The sequence below is a fragment of the Theropithecus gelada genome, chromosome 18, assembly GCF_003255815.1.
Source record: "Theropithecus gelada isolate Dixy chromosome 18, Tgel_1.0, whole genome shotgun sequence".
In the NCBI taxonomy this organism is placed as follows: domain Eukaryota; kingdom Metazoa; phylum Chordata; class Mammalia; order Primates; family Cercopithecidae; genus Theropithecus; species Theropithecus gelada.
The window spans coordinates 26035118-26058000 of NC_037686.1; the positions used below are offsets into that span (position 1 = coordinate 26035118).

At 35.1% G+C, this 22883-nt stretch overlaps 1 protein-coding gene across 13 annotated transcripts in view; it reads right to left on the reverse strand.

Moving 5' to 3' along the window:
- Positions 1-22883, reverse strand: part of NOL4 (nucleolar protein 4) — a 394115-nt gene that overhangs the window by 162997 nt on the left and 208235 nt on the right. For 12 of the 13 annotated variants that reach the window (XM_025365628.1, XM_025365636.1, XM_025365631.1 and 9 more), the window contains one exon: positions 17769-18052. In XM_025365628.1, coding sequence (XP_025221413.1) covers positions 17769-18052 — 284 coding nt within the window. Of the gene's footprint in view, positions 1-17768; positions 18053-21924; positions 22137-22883 lie in introns of all 13 variants that reach the window. The other variant, XM_025365637.1, reaches the window with a different exon arrangement.

The following is a 22883-nucleotide window of genomic DNA, read 5'->3' on the forward strand; positions in this document are numbered from 1 at the left end:
GTGTGTGTGTGTGTGTGTGTGAGAGAGATGGCAAGGGCAGGGTAGAGGGGTAGGGCAGGATAAGGAAAGCAGACACAATGAACTTTCTAGGTAGAAGAAAAACTTGTTCAATGATGACATTTCATTTTTTTATTATTAGTTTTATTTTTAGGCCTGTCAAGTGAAGCAATGGGAATGGACAAGGAATAAATAAATCTATAACTGTGTGATCAATTAATTGTAAACACCACTGCACTCAGACCAGCCAAAGACAATAGTCCATAAAGACTGGAACTCAGGTTTCACCATAGAGAGTGTTAAGTGCTAATACTGAAATTAGTCATAATATTATACTTAGGTACTGAAGTGGGAAGAATAGAGGGCACTGTGAAGGCATGGACTAGGAGAGGCAATTATCTTCAAACTGGGTGTCACAGCAGCTTGGGACCAGTGCCATCCACACAGAAACCTACCTTAGTGACTTGTAGTACCACTCATGCCAGAAACAAAGTCAACAAAACACCTTGTCTAGATTATTTCAAAGGCATTTTAAATTGTTTCCTTGACTCCACCTTGGCTCATCCACTTCTCAATAGGTTGAAAACTAAAATCTTATCATCACCACTCATAGTAGTGACAATGGTCAAATTTACAAGTATCATTTACAAGGACTTTTGAAATGTGGCCCTCTTTACTTTTTCATACTCATTTTGTTTTCCAGTAGCCCTCCCATTCTCCAAGCTCCTGCTGCTCTGATGTTGTTTCGGTTCCTTAAACATGCCATGCTTAGGCTTGTCTCCAAGTTTTGTTTCCACCCGGGGCTAGATCTTTAGCATAGAATGCAAAGCTTCTTTCTTATCTAGCACCTACTCATTCTTTTGTTTCCTAATGAGATATTGTATCTTCTGGAGAAAAGGTCCTGACTCCCAAGACCCAAACCAGTATCTTTTCCTGCACTTTGACCATACCATGTCTTCTTGTTCCACCTCCAATGTCTTGCTAATGAACAGCACAACCCAACCAGATGAGAACCTCTGAGAAAAAGGAACCACCTCCATCTTCTTCACTCTGGTATTTCTAGGCAGCAACACAGCACTTGGCTCACAGGAGAGCCTTAATAAATATTCATTAAATGATAAAATGTAAACACTTTGCATCAAAAATGTACTATTCAACAAAAATCTCTAATCTAAATGTTAAATAAGAATTTGCAATACTCATAACAATTAAGTCCCCATTTACTTTCTTATTCATGAAAAAAGGCACCACATGATGACTTAGAATCATTGTGGATTCATGAAGGTTCCATTAAGGGCTCATGTTTTACTCCACTAAAATTGAAGTCTGAAGTGAGCATGATTTATATTTAAGATAAAAACCTGGGATCATTTATTCCTGATGTAGGCATTCTTTAATTCTTTATATGAAACTTGTATGAGTAAACATTATCCCCATTTTTCAAAAAGAGGAGTACCAGAAAAACCGGTTCAAGATCATTCTCTGTGTCCTTGTATAATAATTGTTTTGCAGGAGGTGCAGACATTATTTTACATTTTGTTTTTGTTACTTTACCATTTAGTTCAAAAATCTACCATTTCTGTGAACTTCTTAAGAACAAACATTAAAGTATAAAATTATCTTCTGGATTTTATTGATATTTCCCAGTGTTCTGAAATTATTTTCGTGTAAATATGCTGTCCAGTGAGTATCTTTATTATTGTATGTGTTTTATTATAATTACCTATGTAGTTGTCTCACTCAATAGATTGGGTTTTTACAGGGTAGCAGCTGCATTTTGTTCATCTTTCCATCCTCAGTGCCCAGCATGATATGTGGCACACAGTACATCCTGAATAAATATTTGTTCAAAAAGTGAAGTTTACCTTACCACTTTTGCAAATCGAACACTTTGATTATATTAAACACCTTAAGGAATTAGAAGAGCACATAATTTAGCTTTCGAAAAATGCATATGCAACCACATATTTCCTGCTGCTGAAAATCTTTTTCTTATTAATTTTCCCTATAAGATAAAGTTTAAGCCCTTCAGTATGCATATTAGACCCTCTTATTCTGATCTCTGCCTTATCTCCTCTCATTACTGCCTCAGCTCTGGTCTGAGGATGCCCTAGTGCCCATCATTCTCATATACACTTCACACTCTCCTGTTATTCAGCAAGGCTGTTTGGTTATCATTTGCTTCACTTACTGCCTCGTAAACTAAAAATAAAATTCTAAGACCCTCAACTAACTAATAGATCCTCCCCCTGGCCAAGGGCATTCCAAAGTTAACCTGAAACCTAGTTCAGGGCTTGAAGGGAAGTGGAGGGTCAGACATGCCTCATTATACCCTCCTCCCATTGGAATTCAGGCACAGCTGACCAGCATTAACATTAAAATACAGATTATTTTAGTCTGAAAAGAGACATTTATAATCTAGTCTCTTTGAAGTCTGCTACCTGGAGGCTTCATCTGCATAATAAAATACTTCCTCTCTACAATCCCTTATCTTAACTCAGACACTACTTTTTATTGATTCCAGGTCTTTAGATAACTCTTTCAATCAATTGCCAATCAGAAAATCTTTGAATCCACTTATGACCGGGAAACCACTCCTCTCCCCTTCCAGTTATCCCACCTTTACAGGCCAAACCAGTGTCCATGTTACATGTATTGAATGATATCTTATGGCTTCCTAAAATGTATAAAACCAAGCTGCAGCGTGACCACTTTGGGCACAAGTTCTCAGGCTCTCCCAAGGCTGTGCCATAGGCCATTGGTTACTCATATATGACTCAAAATAAATCTCTTCAAATATTTTGCAGACTTTGATTCTTTTTGTCAGCAGCATCATTTCATTGATTTATAGTTATAACACACATAACGACAGTGCCTTTTAATTTTGTCTTGGGACAACAGTAAACATTTTAAAGACTTTTGTTTTGTTTTGTTTTCATTTGATTTTCATCACAGTTACCATATCCTTAACATTTTACTCACGGCTTAGCACATAATAAAGAGCAAACTTATGTTGATGATTACATAAATAATTTTTTGCAATAAAGATCATTCCCTAACGTTATGGGTGAATAAATTGAGTTAAAGAGAGATTAACTGTCTAAACCCACACACCCTAGTCAAATTCAAATTGCTTTATTCATTTTTCTGGCTGGAAACTATCTTTCTTTTAAAACCAAGGCAAGGTGACATTTTCAGGAAAATCTTCCCAGACCACCTCAAACTCACATCCCTATTTCTCCTCTCAATAAAATGAATCTTCCTCTTACATTCATGACTTACTTTCAATATTACTTTATTGCACTTATCAGACTGTCATGTTGTAGCAAGTTTAATGTCTCCTTGTTTTTCCTGATGCCTTGGGAGTGCAAACCCATGCTTTTTCCATTTCTGCATTTTCAGGGCTTATTTCCTATTTGGTGCTCAAACTGCTAAATTCAACTGAAAAGCTAATGTTGAGATATCATGTTAAAATATCTACTTTATCTTATATTTTTGTTTTAATCATACAGATTCTATAACCAAAATAATTTAAAAACTAATATAAATGCAATGAATCCTTTTACTACATGTTTTTTTTCTTTTTCTGAAGAAAACATATATTGATTCATGCCTCCGTGCTTTGAGATTTGTCCTCCAGGGACATGCAATTCAATGGCCCATTTTGCTTTTCCATCTACTCTATCTTTCTCTGCATCCTTTAAAATGATCCTTGCCATCTTTTCATGTACTTTGGGACTGGATATGCTGGATTCTTCCTGTTTTCTGGCTCTCTGCTTCATCTTGATCCTTCATCACTGTTTTCTCTTCTTTCATACATAACAGAAAGGCTCACATCTTCTGACTGGCAATTTCCCTTATGGCATCCTGGTGACACTCTTCAGGTGGCCTCTATTTCTTTCTTTTCCAGGCCTCATCCTCACTGTTGAGCTCACATTGCCAGCTATCAGCCAAAATTAATGATCTTCTAGCACTTGAAACTCCGTAAGCTCGAAACTGAGGCTGGCAATGCTCCTGCCCTGATAATGGCTCTTACACCTGTCCCCTGGAGGATGATCTCCACCTTCTGTCTCTCGCATCCTCAAACCATTCAATGTAGTGCTGAGATGGCCTCCTGGCCAAGGCTGACACTCATTGCATCACTGTAATGCTTACATACTTTGATGATTCCCCATACTCAGGGATAAAAATCAAATAGCCTGCCAGGCCTAACCCTCTGGAAAGTGTCTCTCCTGACTTGCCTTCATGCAGCCCTCAGTCCTTCTGAACCCCATGGTTATTTTCTCCCAGATAACCTTGCTGCCTTCCTGCTTCTATGACTATTCTCTTCTTTCTTTTTACTTCCTCAAATTTCTCTCATGAAAGCGATGCTTATAATTTGGGCCCATACAACATGCCTTCTTCCTTGAAGTCTTCACTTTCCTACTTTGTGTTTTCACAGAATATTTTTTGCACATAAAAACTTTTTTTAAACTTTTGTTAAATTTTAGTTAATTCAATAACTGGTATTGCTCTTTCGGAAACAATTGTATAGCTCTCAGTCTTTAGTAGGGCACCATACTTATATAGAAGCTGATGACTATTTGGTAACTTGTACAATCCTGACCCAAAGATTGTTCCAAATAATACTAAATGTATTAAATTATTTCAGCATTCTAAGACATCTCTAAAGAGAAAATGTAATGGTTAATTTTATGTGTCAACTTGATTAGGCTAAGGGATGCCAGATAGCTGGTAAAACATTATTTCTGAGAGTGTCTGCAAGGATGTTTCTGGAAGAGATCAGTATTTCAATTGGTAAACAGAGTAAAACAGCTCACCCTCACCAGTGTGGCTGGGGCATTAACCAATTTGCTAAGTACCCAGTCTACTAGCAGCAGACACCAATACTGAGCCCTAGATATGGCATCATCCCCTGGGGTAACCAGCCAGCTATCTGGTGACAGACTGATTCAATTAGACCTCTTCCATCATGGAAGGAACAATGTTTTGTCTTTACTGGAACAGAGACTTACTCTGGATATGAATTTTCCCTTCTGGCACACAACACTTCTGCCAAGCTATCATCCATGAACTTACAGAATGCATTATCTACCTAGGATTTCATATAGCAATGCTTCTAATCAAGGGACTCACTGTACAGTAAAATAATTGTGGCAACAGGCCTATCCTGATAGAATTCATTGGTCTTACTATGTTCCCTACCATCCTGAAACAGTTCATTAATAGAATGGTGGAATGGTCTTTGGAAGACTCAGTTACAGTGCCAGCTAGGTGTGAATAATACCTTGAAGGGCTGGGGCAAGGTTCTTCAGAGGCTACATATGCTTCAAATCAGCAATTAATGTATGATGCTGTGTCTTTGATAGCCAGGATTCATGAGTCCAGGAATCAAGGAGTAAAAATGGAGTGGCATCACTTATTATTACCACCAATGACAGACTAGAAAAAGTTTTGCTTCCTGTTGCCATAACTTTATGCTCTCCTGGTCTACAGGTCTTAGTTCCAGGGAGATAAATGCTTCCACCAGGAAACACAACAATGATTCCATTAAGCTGGAAGTCAAAACTACCACCCAGCCACTTTGAGCCTCTCATGCCTCTGAATCAATAGGATAAGAAGGGAATTGCTATGCTGGCTGGGGTAATTGGTCCAGGCTACCATGAAGACATTTGAGTACTACTTCACAGTGGGAATGAGGAAGGGTATGTTTGGAATACAGGAGATCCATTAGGGCATTACTTAGTGTTACTGGGTCCTGTGATATAAGGTCAATTAAAAATTACAATAACCCAATCCAAAAAAGCCTACTAATAACCCATACTCTTTGAGAAAAAAGACTGGGTTTAATCTAAAATTAAGAACCGTGACTAGCTGAGGAGCTTGCTGAAGGAAAATGGAATACAGAATGGGTAATAGAAGAAGGTATAAATACCAGCCATCAATACAAGACTACATACTGGCTATAAGAAAATAATTGTCAGGAGAGTTTCCCCCCTAATTTGTTATGAAACATTTTTATGTGTATATATTCATATATTAAGCAAATATCTTTGTTTTCTTTCCTGTCTTAATCCCTTCATAAATAACTATGTATTGACTTTATATTAGGGTATTTAAGTATTGTTAATTTTATATCATAGTATTTAAACTACTGCATGTCAGAAGAATGAACATCCCACATGGATTTTACCTCTTCTTGTGGGTAAGGCATTAGTTTGTTTTCTGTTATATGTAATATAGTTGTATCATGTCAGGCAGAATTATCTCCTTGTTATTTTCTTTATTTGGAGATTAAGTATGGTTTAAGAAGATGCACATGGGTGCCGAGTTACTAAGCTAGGGGACTTGTGATGGTTAATTTTCTGTGTCAACTAGACTGCACTATGGGGTGTTGAGATAGCTGGTAAACATTATTTCTGGGTATGTCTGTGAAGATGTTTCTGGAAGAGATTAGCATTTGAATTGGTAGACTGGGCAAAGAAGAATGTCACCTTCACCAATGTGAGTGGGTATCATCCAATCTGTTGAGGGCCCAAATAGAACAAAGAGGTGGAGAAAGGACAAGTACACTCCATTTTTGAGCTGCAACATTCATCTTCTCTTGCCCTCAGACACTAGCACTCTTGGGTTTGGGATCTTCTAGCTCAGATTTGGACATACACCATTGGCTCCCATGGTTATCAGACCTTCAGGCTTACACTGGACTTCTACCAGGGCTTTCCTGGGCCCCAGCTGGCTGACAGCAGATCATCAAATTTCTTAGCCTCCACAGTTGTGTGAGCCAATCCTTCAAAATATATAACTTTCTTTATATCTATCTATCTATCTATCTATCTATCTATCTATCTATCTATCTATCCATCCATCCTATTGGTTCTATTTGTCTGGAGAATCCTGAATAATACAGAAGACTAACACCAGTGATAATATCTTAGTTAATGAAAAATGTAAAAACAAACATTACAGGTTAATTTTGACTTTAAAATATTTGTCTCATACACGAAAATGTAATTGATAAAAAATACTTAATTATTTTACATGAAGTTTGCACATTGTGATTTGAGAATCGCAGTGCAAAGCTCATAAGGCCTCAAATATCTCCTTTATCAGCCCACTATGATGCAATCCTCCTTAATCACCATAATGGAAATTTATTTCATTTGTTTCACTGTTTTTGGTGAAATATTCAAACGGGAAAATATGCATGAGAGAGGTAAGATTGCTCACACATTGCCTGAAAGAGAAAAGACTCATATTCCAAATTAAGGCTAAAGTCAGCTGCATAGCTGGGAGTTCAGGGAAGCCAAATGGCAATGAGAAGAAATTACCAGAATGAAAAAGTGTATGGGATAAGATCAATACAACATATTCCCATGTCACTGCATTTTGTTTAACAAACATTTGACAGGGAACAAGCTTCACGCATGCAAATCACTTTAGTGTGTGACCTTACAACCCAAAACCCTGCCATCTTGCACTCATGGATCTTCCCCTCTAGAAGTTCAGAAAATATATATATATATTTTTTCTAGTTGAGGTAGTGATCAGGAGAGGAGGTATGAAGAAAGTAACAATTTAATTGGATAGATTCCAATGGGGTCAGGAAAGATATTAACGAGCAGAGATAAGACATCCTGGAATCTATTTTATAAGTGCATGTTACTCACAGAAATAGGATCAAGAAAGCCTATAAAATGCCTCTGGGAATGTGTATATTCCAGATTTCTGGATAATAAGTGTAACTAAAAGGAAATAAGGGACAAAAGAAGAAAAGAAAACTAGTTTTTACTAGCTTAAATAAATCATTGTGCTTCTTCAAGTTGCCAATCTCAGTGAGAATTTTTTAGGCTATTAAAAACAGGTATTAAACTTCCAAATGAATATTAACGAATAGAAGACATTTTTGCAAGGTTCAGCTAGACCTTAAATTCTAGAGCCAATAACAACCACTGCAACAACTTCATTTATTGTAAAAAATGCACACCATCTTATTTAATCTTGATAATTGCCTATAGGTTAAGATTATCATCATTTTATTGATGAACTGTCCAGGCTCAAAAGATAGAGACTTGTTCAAAGTCACTGAGCTGATAAGTGTGCTTCCTGATCAGGAAATAATTATGAACCACAAACTAGTAGCTGGGGGGTCTCAGAATCAGATCAAGTTTGCAGCTGCTCATTTCTCAGGGACTACACCATGATCGCTTAACATTGTAGTGGTTAAAAGGTGGGTTAAATTATTTGGAATTTAAATCCAAATTTTAGAAATTCTTAGTATAATCATATATACAACTTCTTTGAATCTTGTTTTTCAATCTGTAAAAATGAGAAAACTAACAGAGCCTAATTCCATTGGATCACAGTGAGAATTACATAAGTTAGTTATTAGAATAATCCTGGCACATAGTATACAAGTACTCAATATATACTATCTTTCACTTTTCCTTGGGACCGAGTTTACGACTTGGCTATTTTTTTTTAACCTTGTCATCTGAATTATCCTCTTGACCCCAGCTAACCCTAAATTCGCCATTTTAAAAGTATTAAAAAGCACACCATATTTTTGTACCCATTAACCATCTACACCTCCCCCCTCTCCCCATTACTCTTCTCACCCTCTGGTAACCATCATTCTATATTCTATCTCCATGATTTCAAACGTTTTCATTTTTGGCTTCTACATATGAGTGAAAACATGAAAAATTTGTCTTTATGTGCTTGGCTTATTTCACTTAACACAGTGTCCTTCAGTTCCATCCATGTTGTTACAAATGACAGGATTTCATTATTTTTATGGCTGAATAATATTCCATTGTGTATACATAATACATTTTTAATCCACTGATAGACACTTAGGTTGATTCCAGATCTTAGCAATTGTGAATAGTGCTGCAATAAATATGGGTGTACAGATAGCTCTTTGATATACCAATTTCCTTTAGAAATATACCTATAACATACAATTTATAAAAATACAATTTATAACTAACCAGATTATTTATAAATGCATGGCAGTGGGGTTGCTGAATTATAGGCTAGCTCAATTTTTAGTTTTTTTGAGCAACCTCCATATTGTTCTCCATAGTGGTTGTATTAATTTACTTTACCACCAATAGTATATGAGGGTTCTCTTTTCTCCATATCCTTGCCAGTATTCATTATTGCCTGTCTGTTGGAGAAAAGCCATTTTAACTGGGGTGAGATCACATCTCGTAGTAGATTTGATTTGCATTTCTTTGATGATAAATGAGGTTGAGCTTTTTTTCATATACCTGTTAGCCATTTATACCTCTTCATTTGGGAGATGTCTATTCAGACCTTTTGCCTATTGTTTAAATTGCATTATTATATTTTTTCTATCAAATTGCTTGAATTTCTTGTATATTTTGGTTATTAATCCCTTGTCAGATGGGTAGTTTGCAAAACATATAGTTAGAAGAATGAATAAGATTAAGATCTAGTACCTTATAGCACAACAGGGTGGCTACAGTCAACAATACTTTATTATATATTTTAAAATAACTCAAATAGTGAAATTGGAATATTACTAACACAAGTAAATAAATGTTTGAGGTGATGGATACTCCAATTATACTGATGTGATTATTACACATCATATGCATGTATGAGACCATCACATATACCTCATGAATATGTATGCCTATTATGTACCCATAATTAACATTTTTTAATAAAAAATAAAATACATACTAATAAGAAGGCTACAGATAATTATTTTATGGTGCATAATGTAAGGCTCATCTAATAATGAAAATGTAAACTAGCATATTGAAACAAATTAGAATATGTAACTCTATGAGTCTAGTATTAATTTTTCTTCTTTTATTCTTTCTCCAAATTTGGGTCAATATTGAATATTTTAAGAAGTCCTGGTAATAGCAATTATCTTGAGACATATATAAATCACTTCTGAGTATTTAAAATACAGTTCTTTGTCTTAGAGATTCTCCACTATTCTCAAGACATCTACAGACTGGAATGATATTTTAAGCATTTGACCTTATTCTTAACACTAGAACTCAAGAGGAAAAAGATAAGCACACACACACATAAGCAAAGAAACAAAAAACAAAAAACAGAAAGCCCACAAACAAATAAACAAAAATTAAACACAAAAATATACAAAATAGACAACTTCTTTTTGAGGTATTGATGAACCATCAAATAAAGATAAGGATAATGACGGGTCAATTTTGTTTTGTATTTTGGTCAAAAATACAATTTATAACTAACCAGATTATTTATGGATACATGGCATCAGTGGCTGGAGGGCTAGTTACGACTTTGTACTGACCCATATGAACTATTATATGTCTAAAAGAAATTCAAAATGCACATTTCACTGAACGTGCAGAATTAAAATCAACTTCACCTTGCACATTTCAAGGCATAAATTATAGAAGCCCCTCACCGTCTTCATTTTCCTGAGATATAAAATGTGAAATGAACCAACACGGACTGGAACATGCATAGTAGGCAGAGGCACTTGTAATTAGTGGCCCTGTTCTTCATCTTCCTGTAATAACATGTAGAGAATATGAGCATATGCAATGGCAAACATGGTAGCATAATGACTCAAAAGGACACTGATTTGGGTGTTAGGTCATTTTGGGTGGGTCTCAATTTCTTCATCTGTAAAATGAAGTGGTTCTTGATTTTAAAACTGTATTATTCTATAATACAGTTGATTTTACAATCCCTAGTAATGTGGGTATTTATTCATAAAAACCTTGTAGACATTTAAATTTAGATTGCAATATGGCATATACTACAAAGCTATTAACCTTATTATATCCTTCTTGTGCATCATTTTATTTTCTAAAAAATACTAAGAACATAAGAAAAAAAATGTATCCAGTAATGAGCAGAACTGAAGAATATGTGATCTTTAAGTATGGAATATACTATTTATATGCGTGTTTATATGCAAAATACATAGGTTTATATATGTATATAATATGAAGATGCTATTTTAAATTGTTATTTAATAAAATACAAGCTCAAAATTTACCCTAGAGCTATTAAAAGAACCACTTTCATTCAATTACACATTCATTTACATTTATGAACCAAAGCAATAAATGGATACTTTGAAGACATACTTAGTTTTATGATAGAGGCATCTGTTACATTCTTTTCATGGTATAAAGTAACTCAAATATCAAAAGCAAAATATTTGAAATAAGAAAATAAGAAATGCTACTGCAAGCATTTGCTATTTATCAAAAAGCTATTTGTAAATTAGATACTATTCCTTTCTGTACAGCTTGCCTGTCATAGTCACCATGTGATGCACAGAGATGACTGGTCTCACACAGCATCAGCAGGTGTGGGTGTAGTGAAAATTACATGGGCTGCAGAGGCAGGTAACCTGGGTTAAATACCAGGTTTTATCACTTACCTGATTGTATTAATTATGTCACTGGAATTACTTACATGGCACTAGATTTTATTTCCTTTTGTTTAAATAAAGCTAATAACTGTATTTGCTCTTCTTACATTGGGTTGCTTTGAGTTATGAATAAGAAAGCATTATACAATATTCATAATTACTACAGTTGATACAGTATCCCAATATCAAAACTGATACATCCTTTATCCTGTGGCTAAAGTTTCTTTTATACTCTCCACCACCTATCTAATCAAACACCCAATTCTGTTCATTTAACTTTCTATATATTTCTTAAATTTATGCCCTCCTCTCCATTCCAACTACCACCTTACTAAGGCAAGTCTTATTCTCTGTTAGCAGACTTCTCCCTTCTTATGCCATCTAAAGCCATCTTGTAAAACAGATGCCAGAATTTTTCTACCCCAAAAAACAATCCGAACACACTATTTTCCTATCCTATACCCTTAAGTGATTCCTTGTCAACTAAAGAGTAAAATCCAAGCTTCAAAAGGGTATTCAAAATCTTCCCTAGTCTGGCACTCTAGTCTCCAGATTTAACTCATCACTTCCATCCTCAGCATTTCTAGTCCTTACCTTAATGCTCTGTTCATCAATGTTCGTCTGTTTGGAATTCCCTATTGCTAAGTGGCCATCTCCTATTTAACCAATAAGAATTAACTCAGGAACTTTCCAAGGCATAGTTAGTAAGCCTAGAGGAGACTCTCACACACAAATCAATTTCCGTATTATAATACACTCATTTATATGTCTGCTTTTTCTGGCCAAAATGTGAATTCTTAATGATAGAGACTTTTTTTTTTCCTTTGTCCTTCTAGCACTCAGGAGAATGTCTCACACATATTAAGCACATTTCCTATTGTTGTTTCTACCCTGAATAAGAATACACATTGTTGTTTCTACCCTAAACAACACCTGGGCCAAATAAATGTATAACACCTAAAAGCCAGACATTAAAAATCATTAAATTGAAACAAAAATGAGAAGGAATATCCATATAACAAAGACAAAGATATTACAGAAGTCAATTCATCACTCTTAGTTTGTAAAAGACAATTTCATTAAACTTGATTTTTTTAAAGAGATATTTTGAAGCATGTGTTGCTTCCATTAATCATATTTAAATGAAATTAAATATTGCAAATATTAATGTTAGTTACCATTAATATTTTATAAACTAACTGAATGGTAGTATCAATTTTGTGAAAAAATTAAAGATTAATTGAAAAAAGTTACATGAAACACACTGGACAAAATAAAATATTACTAAATAAAGTGAAGATTTAGGGGTCTCGGGAACCGAGCTAAAATCCAAATATGCAGTAACCACAGTTGCACATAAACTGTTCAACAATAATCACTTGCCTACTGCAGTCCTTATTGGAAACATTCTTTGGGGAAATTGCTTCAGAATATTTAACCATATAAAGTAAAATGCAGCTGGGTTATAAACACTAAAAGATAAATAGAAAACAAAAAATTAAAAAGCCAATAATACAGTTTTTTAAAGTATTCACTGCCACTAGGATTCCAGTTGTCTTTCTATTCTCATTGATTAATAATTTAAAACATCTATACCTAGATAGGTGTTTGGCCTTTCATTTTCTATATAGCTAATCCCTTAACACTTCCTCATGGGTCTCATTTTCCAAGCTCTTTATCATCATTTCAACTCTCTTTGGAGCTCTAATGTTATTAGTTGTCCTTTTAAAATGCGGCCAACAGCAAGCAGAAAATAAATATCACCTAACTTCATTCAGTGCAATATATTTAGTCCTTAGATTAGTTAATGTGATTCCCTGCTAGTCTAGTGAGTGAATTTGCATAATAAGAAGTAATCAGTAAATGACATAGTCCAACTCAACTATTTGTTTTAAGCACTTGTATTCACTGTTCAATTTTTCAATGCTTTATAATCATTTTTGTTTGATTTTATTCACAGTAAAATTGTGAAACAGGTCAACATTAAACTCACTGGAATCTAAGCTTTTCACATATTCTATATAATTAAGCTTTTATAGCCCTCAAAGGAAGAAGAAATGTATAGTAGTGTCACTTCCAAAGGTCACACAGAAGTGATGGAACGATCCTGAGGACTACAAAAGATCGCACAGATTGAACAGAACTTTATTATGAAGTTCACTTCATAGCCTTGGGGTAAAGCAAGTATTGATCCAGATGCGGGAACCCTAGAGCACTGTATATTTGGATTAAGATTGCAGGAAGAATCTCTAAAGAGAAATTCCAGACACACTCTCCTTCGCAATTCAAATGATTCCACTTTCCTATCTCAGCCTCTATAACTGTCTTCAATCAAATTGCCCACTAATTATGTTAGTGTTTCTTCTGCCATGTGTTTTGAATCCACTTCTGAGCATTAACTCTCCTAAGCAATGTTCAGGTTCAGGCCTACGTCACTTCATCTAAGGATTGCTTAGTTTAATAATTTATATCAATGTTGAAACGCTCCATATTTTGCCTTCTAAAACATCCCCTTCTTATCCAGTTGCTTTCATTTTCTCCTTGAGTATTTGTTTCTCTACAAATTCCTTTTATATCACTTGTTCCTAATGGGTTGATATTCTGCAAGATGACATATTTCGACTCTCTCCTCATTCTATGCTCTCCCAAGGTGATCTTATCAACCACCACAGCTTCAAGCACCACTTTTGTTCTGAAATCTTTAAAACGTCTCTCTCTCCATCCTGTACCTTTCTTCAAAGCTGACATATGTCCCCCGAATGCCTATTAAATATGTCCAATGGTCACTGCATGTGCGTCGTACACTTTACATGTGGAAACCTGCTTCTTCAAATGTTTCTCATTCTGGATCTTAGTAAATGGATTCATCATCCACTTAGGCAAGAAAGCCAAAAATCTTGGAGTCATTCTAGAATGTTCCTTTATACTTTGCTTTCCACATTCAATAAACCTTTGTATATTTCCTCAAAGTATTGAGAAACATCTATGGACAAGATAGTAAGCCACGTGTGAGGCATACTGCAGCGGACAAGGTAAACATCATTTTTATATTCACAGAATGTTCACACTAATGGGATATAGAAAGGTAAATACGATACTCATATTGCAGGCTATGTGAATGGCACGCCCAGGAGTTTGGCAATATATGAATACAACCTATGGAGGTTAGATAGTTAGTCCTGCAAATACAATGTCAAAAGAACAAAAATAACATGTTCAGTAATTTTTTGTACTACATATCTGCTTTTCCTTCTCATTGTCAGTTATTTGATTCCAACTGTCAGTATTTTCCTCTTGGATTGCCACAATAGCTCTCTAACCAGCATTCTCTCATTACTTTTTTCTATTCCCTATCCTATTCATTCACCAAAACATTGCCAGAATATTTTTTATAAAATGTCAAGCTGACCATGAGCTTTCTAAAATTCTAAGCTGACCACTAAGCTCTTTCTATTAGACAATCCAAAGTCCTTAAAATGGCCTACATTTATTGGTGGAGCCGCTTGATACTTCATCGCTTCACACATGTTCTCTGCTGCAGCCATGCTAAGCTCCTTGCAAATACCCATGCCAGGTATGCTCGCTCACAGCTCTGTGCCTTAAAACATGCTTACCCCTCTCCCATACATAATCAGAATAACTCCTACTTGCCATTCCACACTCACCTCTGACATCAATCTCTCTTTCGAGTTTTCCTTAAGAATCATTATAGTCTCTTGGCACCCTTCCTCTGTTCTTTCATTTCACCCTCCTGACCATACGTCCCTCATATCACTTACAGAATGAGACTGTAACCACAAGTTTGCCCCCCGCTAGACTATGAGCTTTTAAACAGCAGGAATCTTGCTCTTCTCGTTTACATATTTTTGCTTCCTACAACAGTGACTTGCGTGTAGGAATCCTTTAGTAAATATTTAGAGAACAAATTAATTGGTGGCAACTAGTTTATCCTGCATAAGGATGTCATGTTCTTCCTCAATGCCACGAGGAAGTGATAAAATCATACTGAGGTCAGAATGGACAATGATTCCCTAGCCTGAGAATAAGTCATCTTCCCTATCTGCATTCCAGGCCCTTCACAGTGTCTAGCAAGAGACCCTTTCTGAAAGAAATAAAATGGTAATCTTGTATTTCCTTCAAAGTTCAAGGCTCAGTTCCTCTAGGAGGTCTATTTTGACTATTACTTGAAATAGTATTTTCTTACTTAAACTCTTACTGTTTTAATATGAGGATAAGTATTGCCTGTGCTTGTTCTAAGAAACTTTTCTATGTATATGTATCCTCTTTCTCAAAATTATGTATCAAGAGCCTTGTGAATAAAGACTTTTATTTCTGTGAGTTGTCTGTGCTACCTACTCCATTGCTGCAAGTATGCCAAGTATTTTTAATTGCATAAATTTAAGATGTACAACACGATGTTTTGATATACCTGTCCATAGTTAAATGATTACTCCAGGTAAGCAACTTAACACAGCCATCACTTCCATGTGGTAAGAACATCTAAAATGTACTTTCAGCAAATTTTCAATAGATGATACGATATTATTAACTCTAGTTCTCCTGCTGTTTATTATATCTCTAGATGTATTTGTCCTTCATAGGTGATAAGTATTTACTATGTTATTTTTGAAGAAAATAATAAAAACAATCTCTCTTGATTCTTTTCCCAATGTGCTCCGAATCAAAACTTCCCTCACAAATTTAACTATTTTCTATCTTCATCTTATTTGAGTTCTCGACATTGTCCATGAGAGCTGCCTACACTCTCCTTGAAAGGTGGACTTTGCTTAGCTTTCATACATTACACCTTTCTGATTTTTCTTCTGCATCTTTGGCTATTCCTCCGTTGGCTGTGGGAAGTATTCTTCATTTACTAAACCATAAAATATTAAGTGCATCAGGGGTATCTTCTTCTCCTCTAGGCTTGTTTATCATCTTAACCCTCACGAGCAGCCCAAACCATCTGTGCTTCTCAACTCCATTGTAATAGAGGCAGAAAGGTCACTTCATTCTGTTTAATATGTGCAATAATATGTTTTAATAAGCATCGTTCTCAGAGTAGTACTGAATAAGGGAATAAGAAAAAGAAGAGCAAACCATCCAATAATTTTAGAAAAAAATTTAATAGACACATAGCATAGAAAGGACATTTCACGATTATTTAAACTTCATAAAGACAGGTTTATGTGGAGGGCAGGGAAACTTAGGAGTTATTTTGTTCTGTAAAATGTAACACAGTGCACAGTGAATCAGATCATGTTAGCAAATATAAAATCATTTGCGTGTATGTAATTTGGCTTTAAACCACTGAGGAAGATATTTGAACATTTGCCACAGAAAAAGTTGTAGCAGCCTCCCTCAGGCAGCAGTGCTTAAGTGTCTGCTAATGTCTAGTGGCTTGCTTAAAAGAGGATAAAACAACACACCCCCAGGCAAGCAAGAAGATTTAAATAGAACCAATTTAGGAAGCATAGTGCCTTAGCAAATTCAGAAATTAATCCAGATTAAGACATTTTGCTTTAAGGATCTATGTCAAAAAACAAGTTCTACAACTCTGACTTAGAGGTCAGGGCTGGGGAAGGCACTCAAAAGGTATTTTCCATAAAAACCCTCATGTGTTCCAAAGTACACCTTCAAAAATCATAGAGCAAAGTCACCAGCATGTTATCTCAAACTAGCAGAAGTTTAAGCTTAATTTAAAAAAAAAGTCAGCTGGGAATGGGAGAGGATTGTAATTTATTCTAATATTAATATAAAGAATCTAAACATTTAGGTATGTCTGAAATATGTTTTTGTCTTTTGTATGATATAACTTATGATAAATCATTTCTTAAAATAATTATTTAACCCACAAACTTCATCCAGAAGTCTCACACTTAACAGTTTTTTAGTGTCCACAAAGAAAATTACTGATCAAAGTCCCCAGGTCTCTAAAGCAAACTGAAGAATTTAATTGAAACTTTATGTACACCTATCCATCTAGGAGAAACTAGATAGTGATCCTTTTATAGTAAAAAATTGTGTACTGAGACTGAAACTGTCACATCTGAGCTGAACAAATTCCCAGAGAGATTCAAACAAATAGATTATATATATGAGAAACATTAACTCAAGTGATTCTCCATATCAAAAAACACCCACAGCTTTGAGACACGATTCATTTTGCTCACTATTATTCCTGAAATCATACGTTATAAACACACAATATGCTTGGTCATAAGTTTCTTGGTATCCTCTTATTGGATTTGTTTATAATATTTTTATTAACAATAATGTTTATCTCCTATTTGCATAGGTATTTTCTGTGACCTTCATGACCGACTCAAAAATTCTGGAAATTGTAATGTGACCATACCTTGCTTCCATTTTCTCTCGCCTCTCGTTCCATCTTGAGGTCAGAAATTAGAAGATTCTTATATTTGTTTTTCCCATTACTGTTGTGATCATCTATTCTGTATTCCGAAGTTAGCTGCGCAGAGAGGGGACTGTCACTCAGGTTCAGTGGCTGTTCATCTTGCTCCAGCCCAGTTTTGCCATCACTGTTGGAGTCTCCCATCTCCCTGCTGTGTGTTCCCCCTGAAGCAATTGAACTCTGCCCCAGAGTCTCATTGCCATTAAAGCTCTCTGCAGCAGAATCATCTGTTGGAAAGGAAAAGTTATATTTTGATTTTAATTAATATGCTATTCAGATTCTACTTCAACTAGCATTTATTGAGCTCCCATTATGTGAATGGCATTTTACATGTAATTCATCCTCAGCAATAAGCTTGTAAACAGTTATTGTTATTTTTAATCTAGAAGGCACATGATAAGGTTTGAATGTTTTGTCCTCTCTAAATCTCACATTAAAATGTGACCTCCAGTGTCCATAGTGGGGTCTAGCGGCAGGTGTTTGGGTCATGAGGGTGAATTTTTCATGAATGGCTTTGTGCCACTACCATGGTAATGAGTGAGTTCTTGCTCTGGGAGTTCATAGGAAAGATAGTTGTTTAAAAGAGCTAGCACCTCTTCTCTCTCTCTCTTGCTCCCTCTGTCACCATGAGACAAACTGGCTCCCCTTCATCTTCCTCCATGATTGTAAGCTTCCAGAAGCCATCACCAGAAGTAGATGCCGGCACTATGCTTCATGTACAGACTGCAGAGCTGTAAGCCAAATAATCCTTTTTTCTTTATAAATTACCCAGTCTCAGGTATTCCTTTATAGCAATGCAAATGGGCTAACACAGCACATTTAGGCACAAGAAGTGAAATAAAATAATAAGAAGAAGACAGAATTGAGAGAACAATTTAATCTCAAATGCAATCTCAAAGGAAAAAAAAAAAACAAAGAGAATTAAATAACTACCAATTATTTTGCAAATAGCTTTTGTTTTTCCAGAGAGAATATCTAGATTTGGTAAACATTCTCTGATAAAAAGCATCATTTATCCTACTTGTGAGAATGTGCATCAGTAAAAGCTGAATGAGTGTTTAATATGCATCTAAAGCATTCAAAGTGCTCATAAACTTTGTTCCACTCATTACACTTCTGGGAGTTTAACACCTAAGAAGTTTAATCAGTGTGTGTATCTTTTTGTAGGTAAACATTCATACCAGTGTTGTTCATAATGGCAAAAAATTAGAAATGACCTAAATTACCACAAATAGATTATTTAAATAAATGTTGAAATTGTTAGAATACTATGTAATTATTAAATATTCTATTTTAAGATATGGGGATGTGAGTCATGAAGTACTAAATAGAAAAATCTAGCTACAAAAGAGTGTGACTGGTATGATCCCAATTTCGTAAAAAGAAAACACATAGACAAAGATTACATGAAATAACATTCTATTTTTCTTAATTAATTTTATCTTATATAACAATTTGCTACTGATTTTTAAAAATTATGATGGAAAAGGTATTAAAATATTTCCTTTAGTTAAAAGCTATTAGTGAAATCAAATAAATATGGGTGAGCAAAAGAAATACTATTCAATACCTGTGATTTTAAATTTTCTGAATATTATCAAGTATGCTTTTTGGAGGAGTGTAATGAAATAGTTAATGCTTTCTGATCAATTACATTCATGGGAATTATATTAAATTCTGAAAGAGTAATATAACTCACAGGTTCACTCATTTATTCACTAACATTTGTTAAGTGCTTACTCTGACCAATATGGGGTTAAGTTTTTGGCCTGTAGAGACTCCGCCTTCAACAAGTTCACAGATAATTAAGAGAGACAGAAAAACAAACATGCTATTAAAATGCAGAGCAAGAAGGCTGTGGTCTAATACAAGGGATAAAGACATCATAGAAGGCTTCCTAAAGAAGGGGATATGAGTTGAATTCCAAAAGGTGAGTGAGCCTTAACCAGGTGGAGAAGTTGGGGAAGAGCATTCTCTATAGAGGGATCAGCACATGCAAGGTCACAGAGGTCAGCATATGCAGGGCAAGTGAGAAGTAAGAGTAGTCTGGAGTGCAAGAAAAGAGAAAGAGAAAAGATAAACCTAGAAAGGAAAAAAGAGCATACCAAGAAAAGCATTTTGTTTATCAAAGAACTTGGATTTTATTCTGAGAGCAAATAACAGTTTTAATTTATTGTGAGAAGTGACATGGAAAAAGTTATATTTCAAGTAGACTATTCTGACTCTGATGAGGAGAATGGTATGAAGGGGCAAAATGGAAGTTGGGGAGACCAATTAAGAGATGTAGAAGTCATCTAAGTTGGCATCTTTAAAAGCTCAAACTTCTGAAGCAGTGGCGGTGCAGAAAAAGAGAGAACTAGAAAAACTGTGAGAACAGAACTGGTATGACTAGTAGTAATGGAGTAGGCAAGAGTCTAGGACGAAGCCACGTCTGTAGTAAAAAATTTAAAACACAGGCTGGGCACAGTGGCTCATGCCTGTAATCCCAGCACTTTGGGAAGCCAAGGTGGGTGAATCACCTGACGTCAGGAGTTCAAGACCAGACTGGCTAACATGGTGAAATCCCTGTCTCTACTAAAAAATTCACCGGGCATGGTGGCATGTGTGTAATCTCAGCTACTCGGGAGGCTGAGGCAGGAGAATTGCTTGAACCTGGGAGGCAGAGGTTGCAGTGAGCTGAGATCACGCCATTACCCTCCAGCCTGGGCAACAAGAGCGATACTACGTCTCAAATAAAATAAAATAAAATAAAATAAAATAAAATAAAATAAACAAAGCCCATTAGGTTTAATTCATAATGAAATAATATTTTTTCATTACAAATTACGCCTGGACTGAATTATTATTTCACACCCAGCCTGAAATAATATTTTTAAACAGTTTTCTAAGACTATCCTGTGAAAAATGTTAAAATACGTTCAAATGGCAAAATTCTATTAAATTACTCTTTTTATGTACCCATCAAAGAAAGAATTGTTGTGGAAAGAAAAAATACATAGGAAAATTTGGGAAACTGGCCATAAATAATATGACATTTTTTATTACATGGTACTTTCCATAGGTATTAATCCAAGGATTCAAAATATTATTTTAACATGAAATGTCTAGGGTTTTTGAAATGCAGAATTAAGGGGATGACTTATATAAGTAATTCAGATAGATGTGTGCATGTTCTTTTTACGCCAATTCAAATTCTTATGCTAAATTATGAAGATAATTTTTGATTACTTTATTATTTCCCATGAAAGTCCAAAGAAGAGCACAATGAATATATTCAACTGCAATTTTTATTTCATGAAAAAAGTGATAAAGTGATTTAACATTTGTATTCTAGAAACCTTTAAAAAATATAGTAACATTTAATGTATGAAAGCTTTGTCAATACGTCATTAGGTTAAATAACCCTAAGTATATATTACATTTTAAAATAAAATCTACATTAGCATAAGACAAATCCAATATCTATCTTGGTTAAAAATTAAACATCCTACATCTCTTTCTTCAATCTGAAATCATTATGTATATCTAATAAATGGTATATCATTCGTTTATTTTTCAGGTAAGGTAAACATTATTATTTGTCAGGAAAGGCTTTAATAAGTGCCATGTTTTTGTTTCAATAAAAAATATAAACAATAAGGTAGAAAATATTTTTAGATGGAGTAGTTCACTCCAGATGTTACCAAGGTAACTAAATTTAACAGCATTACATATTTCATTCCTGAGTAAATCAGTATGTTTTAAGAAAAACAAATACATGATTTACTCATTTGTATCAAATATACATACTCACATATTTTGTAATTTAAATGGTAAAAAACAATAATGTCTCATAACACTGTCCTATAAATCCAAATTTAAAACAAAGTTTTGATGTCTTTATTTTAAAAATACCATATAGAACAGTAAGCAGATATTAAACTGAGTATAAATTAAGAATTTTATATTGTTGAGTTTCATGTAATCATGTTAACGGTTTTTATTCTCTTTCCCTCTCTCCCTAAAAGATACTTTTTAAGAATTTAAAATCGCAGACCTCAGACTCCTGTAACCAATTCACATCAGGTCACCACTTTAAAGGGGTAATCTGCTTCCTTACCTAACATAGCTGGCTCCATCCTGAGTAGCTGCTACACAGAGGGTGCAGTATTAAGATCTGTGGGTATGGCCTTCAGGTTCACTGGGCCAGGGGGATGGTTCTTCTCTCAAGGTTTCAGCCTGGGTACCATAGCATTTGAACCAAAGACTCTGCATTTGAGTCCCAAGGAAAACAGCACCTGGAGCTTTGGAAAATAAGGGTGCCCAAGGTACCTAGCAACAGAGGAGAATGTGGAATGTGATGACAAGGAAGTGTGGAATCTAGTGACATCAGGAGGGCAGTTGGATGTCAGGAGTTAATTTGTTCTGTGGCTACTTTTGATGGGAGGGATTTAGCGTTGTGAAGAATTCTTGTGCTATCTCTGCGAGCACAGATGAGGCTCCTTCTTGTCTAGAAGGTCTAGTAACACAGTAAATGGCAGACTATTCATTTTATTGTTTCTCTTTTGCTACTCCCCATTCCCTCCATGAATTAGCAGAGACCCGAGAAATACTGTAAGTTATCCCACCAGCATTTTGTAGAATAGTGGTTTCATCAGCATCACATTCAACAATTAGCTCTCTCTGTGTGAAGAGAATTGACCTAAAACATTATGTGTATTGTATATGTGTACATGTGTGTGTATTTAAGTGTGTGTGTATATATGTAGTCTCTCAAAGTACCTGACCTACTTTCTTATTTAGTTACTTTCAGTAGCTTAGCATCATGGCCTTTAGGCCAAGTGCCTTAGGCAAAATGAACAGGAAAAAAATTTATATATATATATAAAATCCTCATTTTAACATTAGTACCTGGAAGTTTAGTCCTAAAATTCAGGTCAGAGGCTCACAGGGTCCAAAAAGATTTTATTGTTTTCCCCAAATGTACCACAATTTTCCTCCTCTAGTCCTTTGATGCCCCCTTAGAAAACTTCTCTTTCATATCTTACCATAAAACTAAGTATTAAGTCCAAAATATAG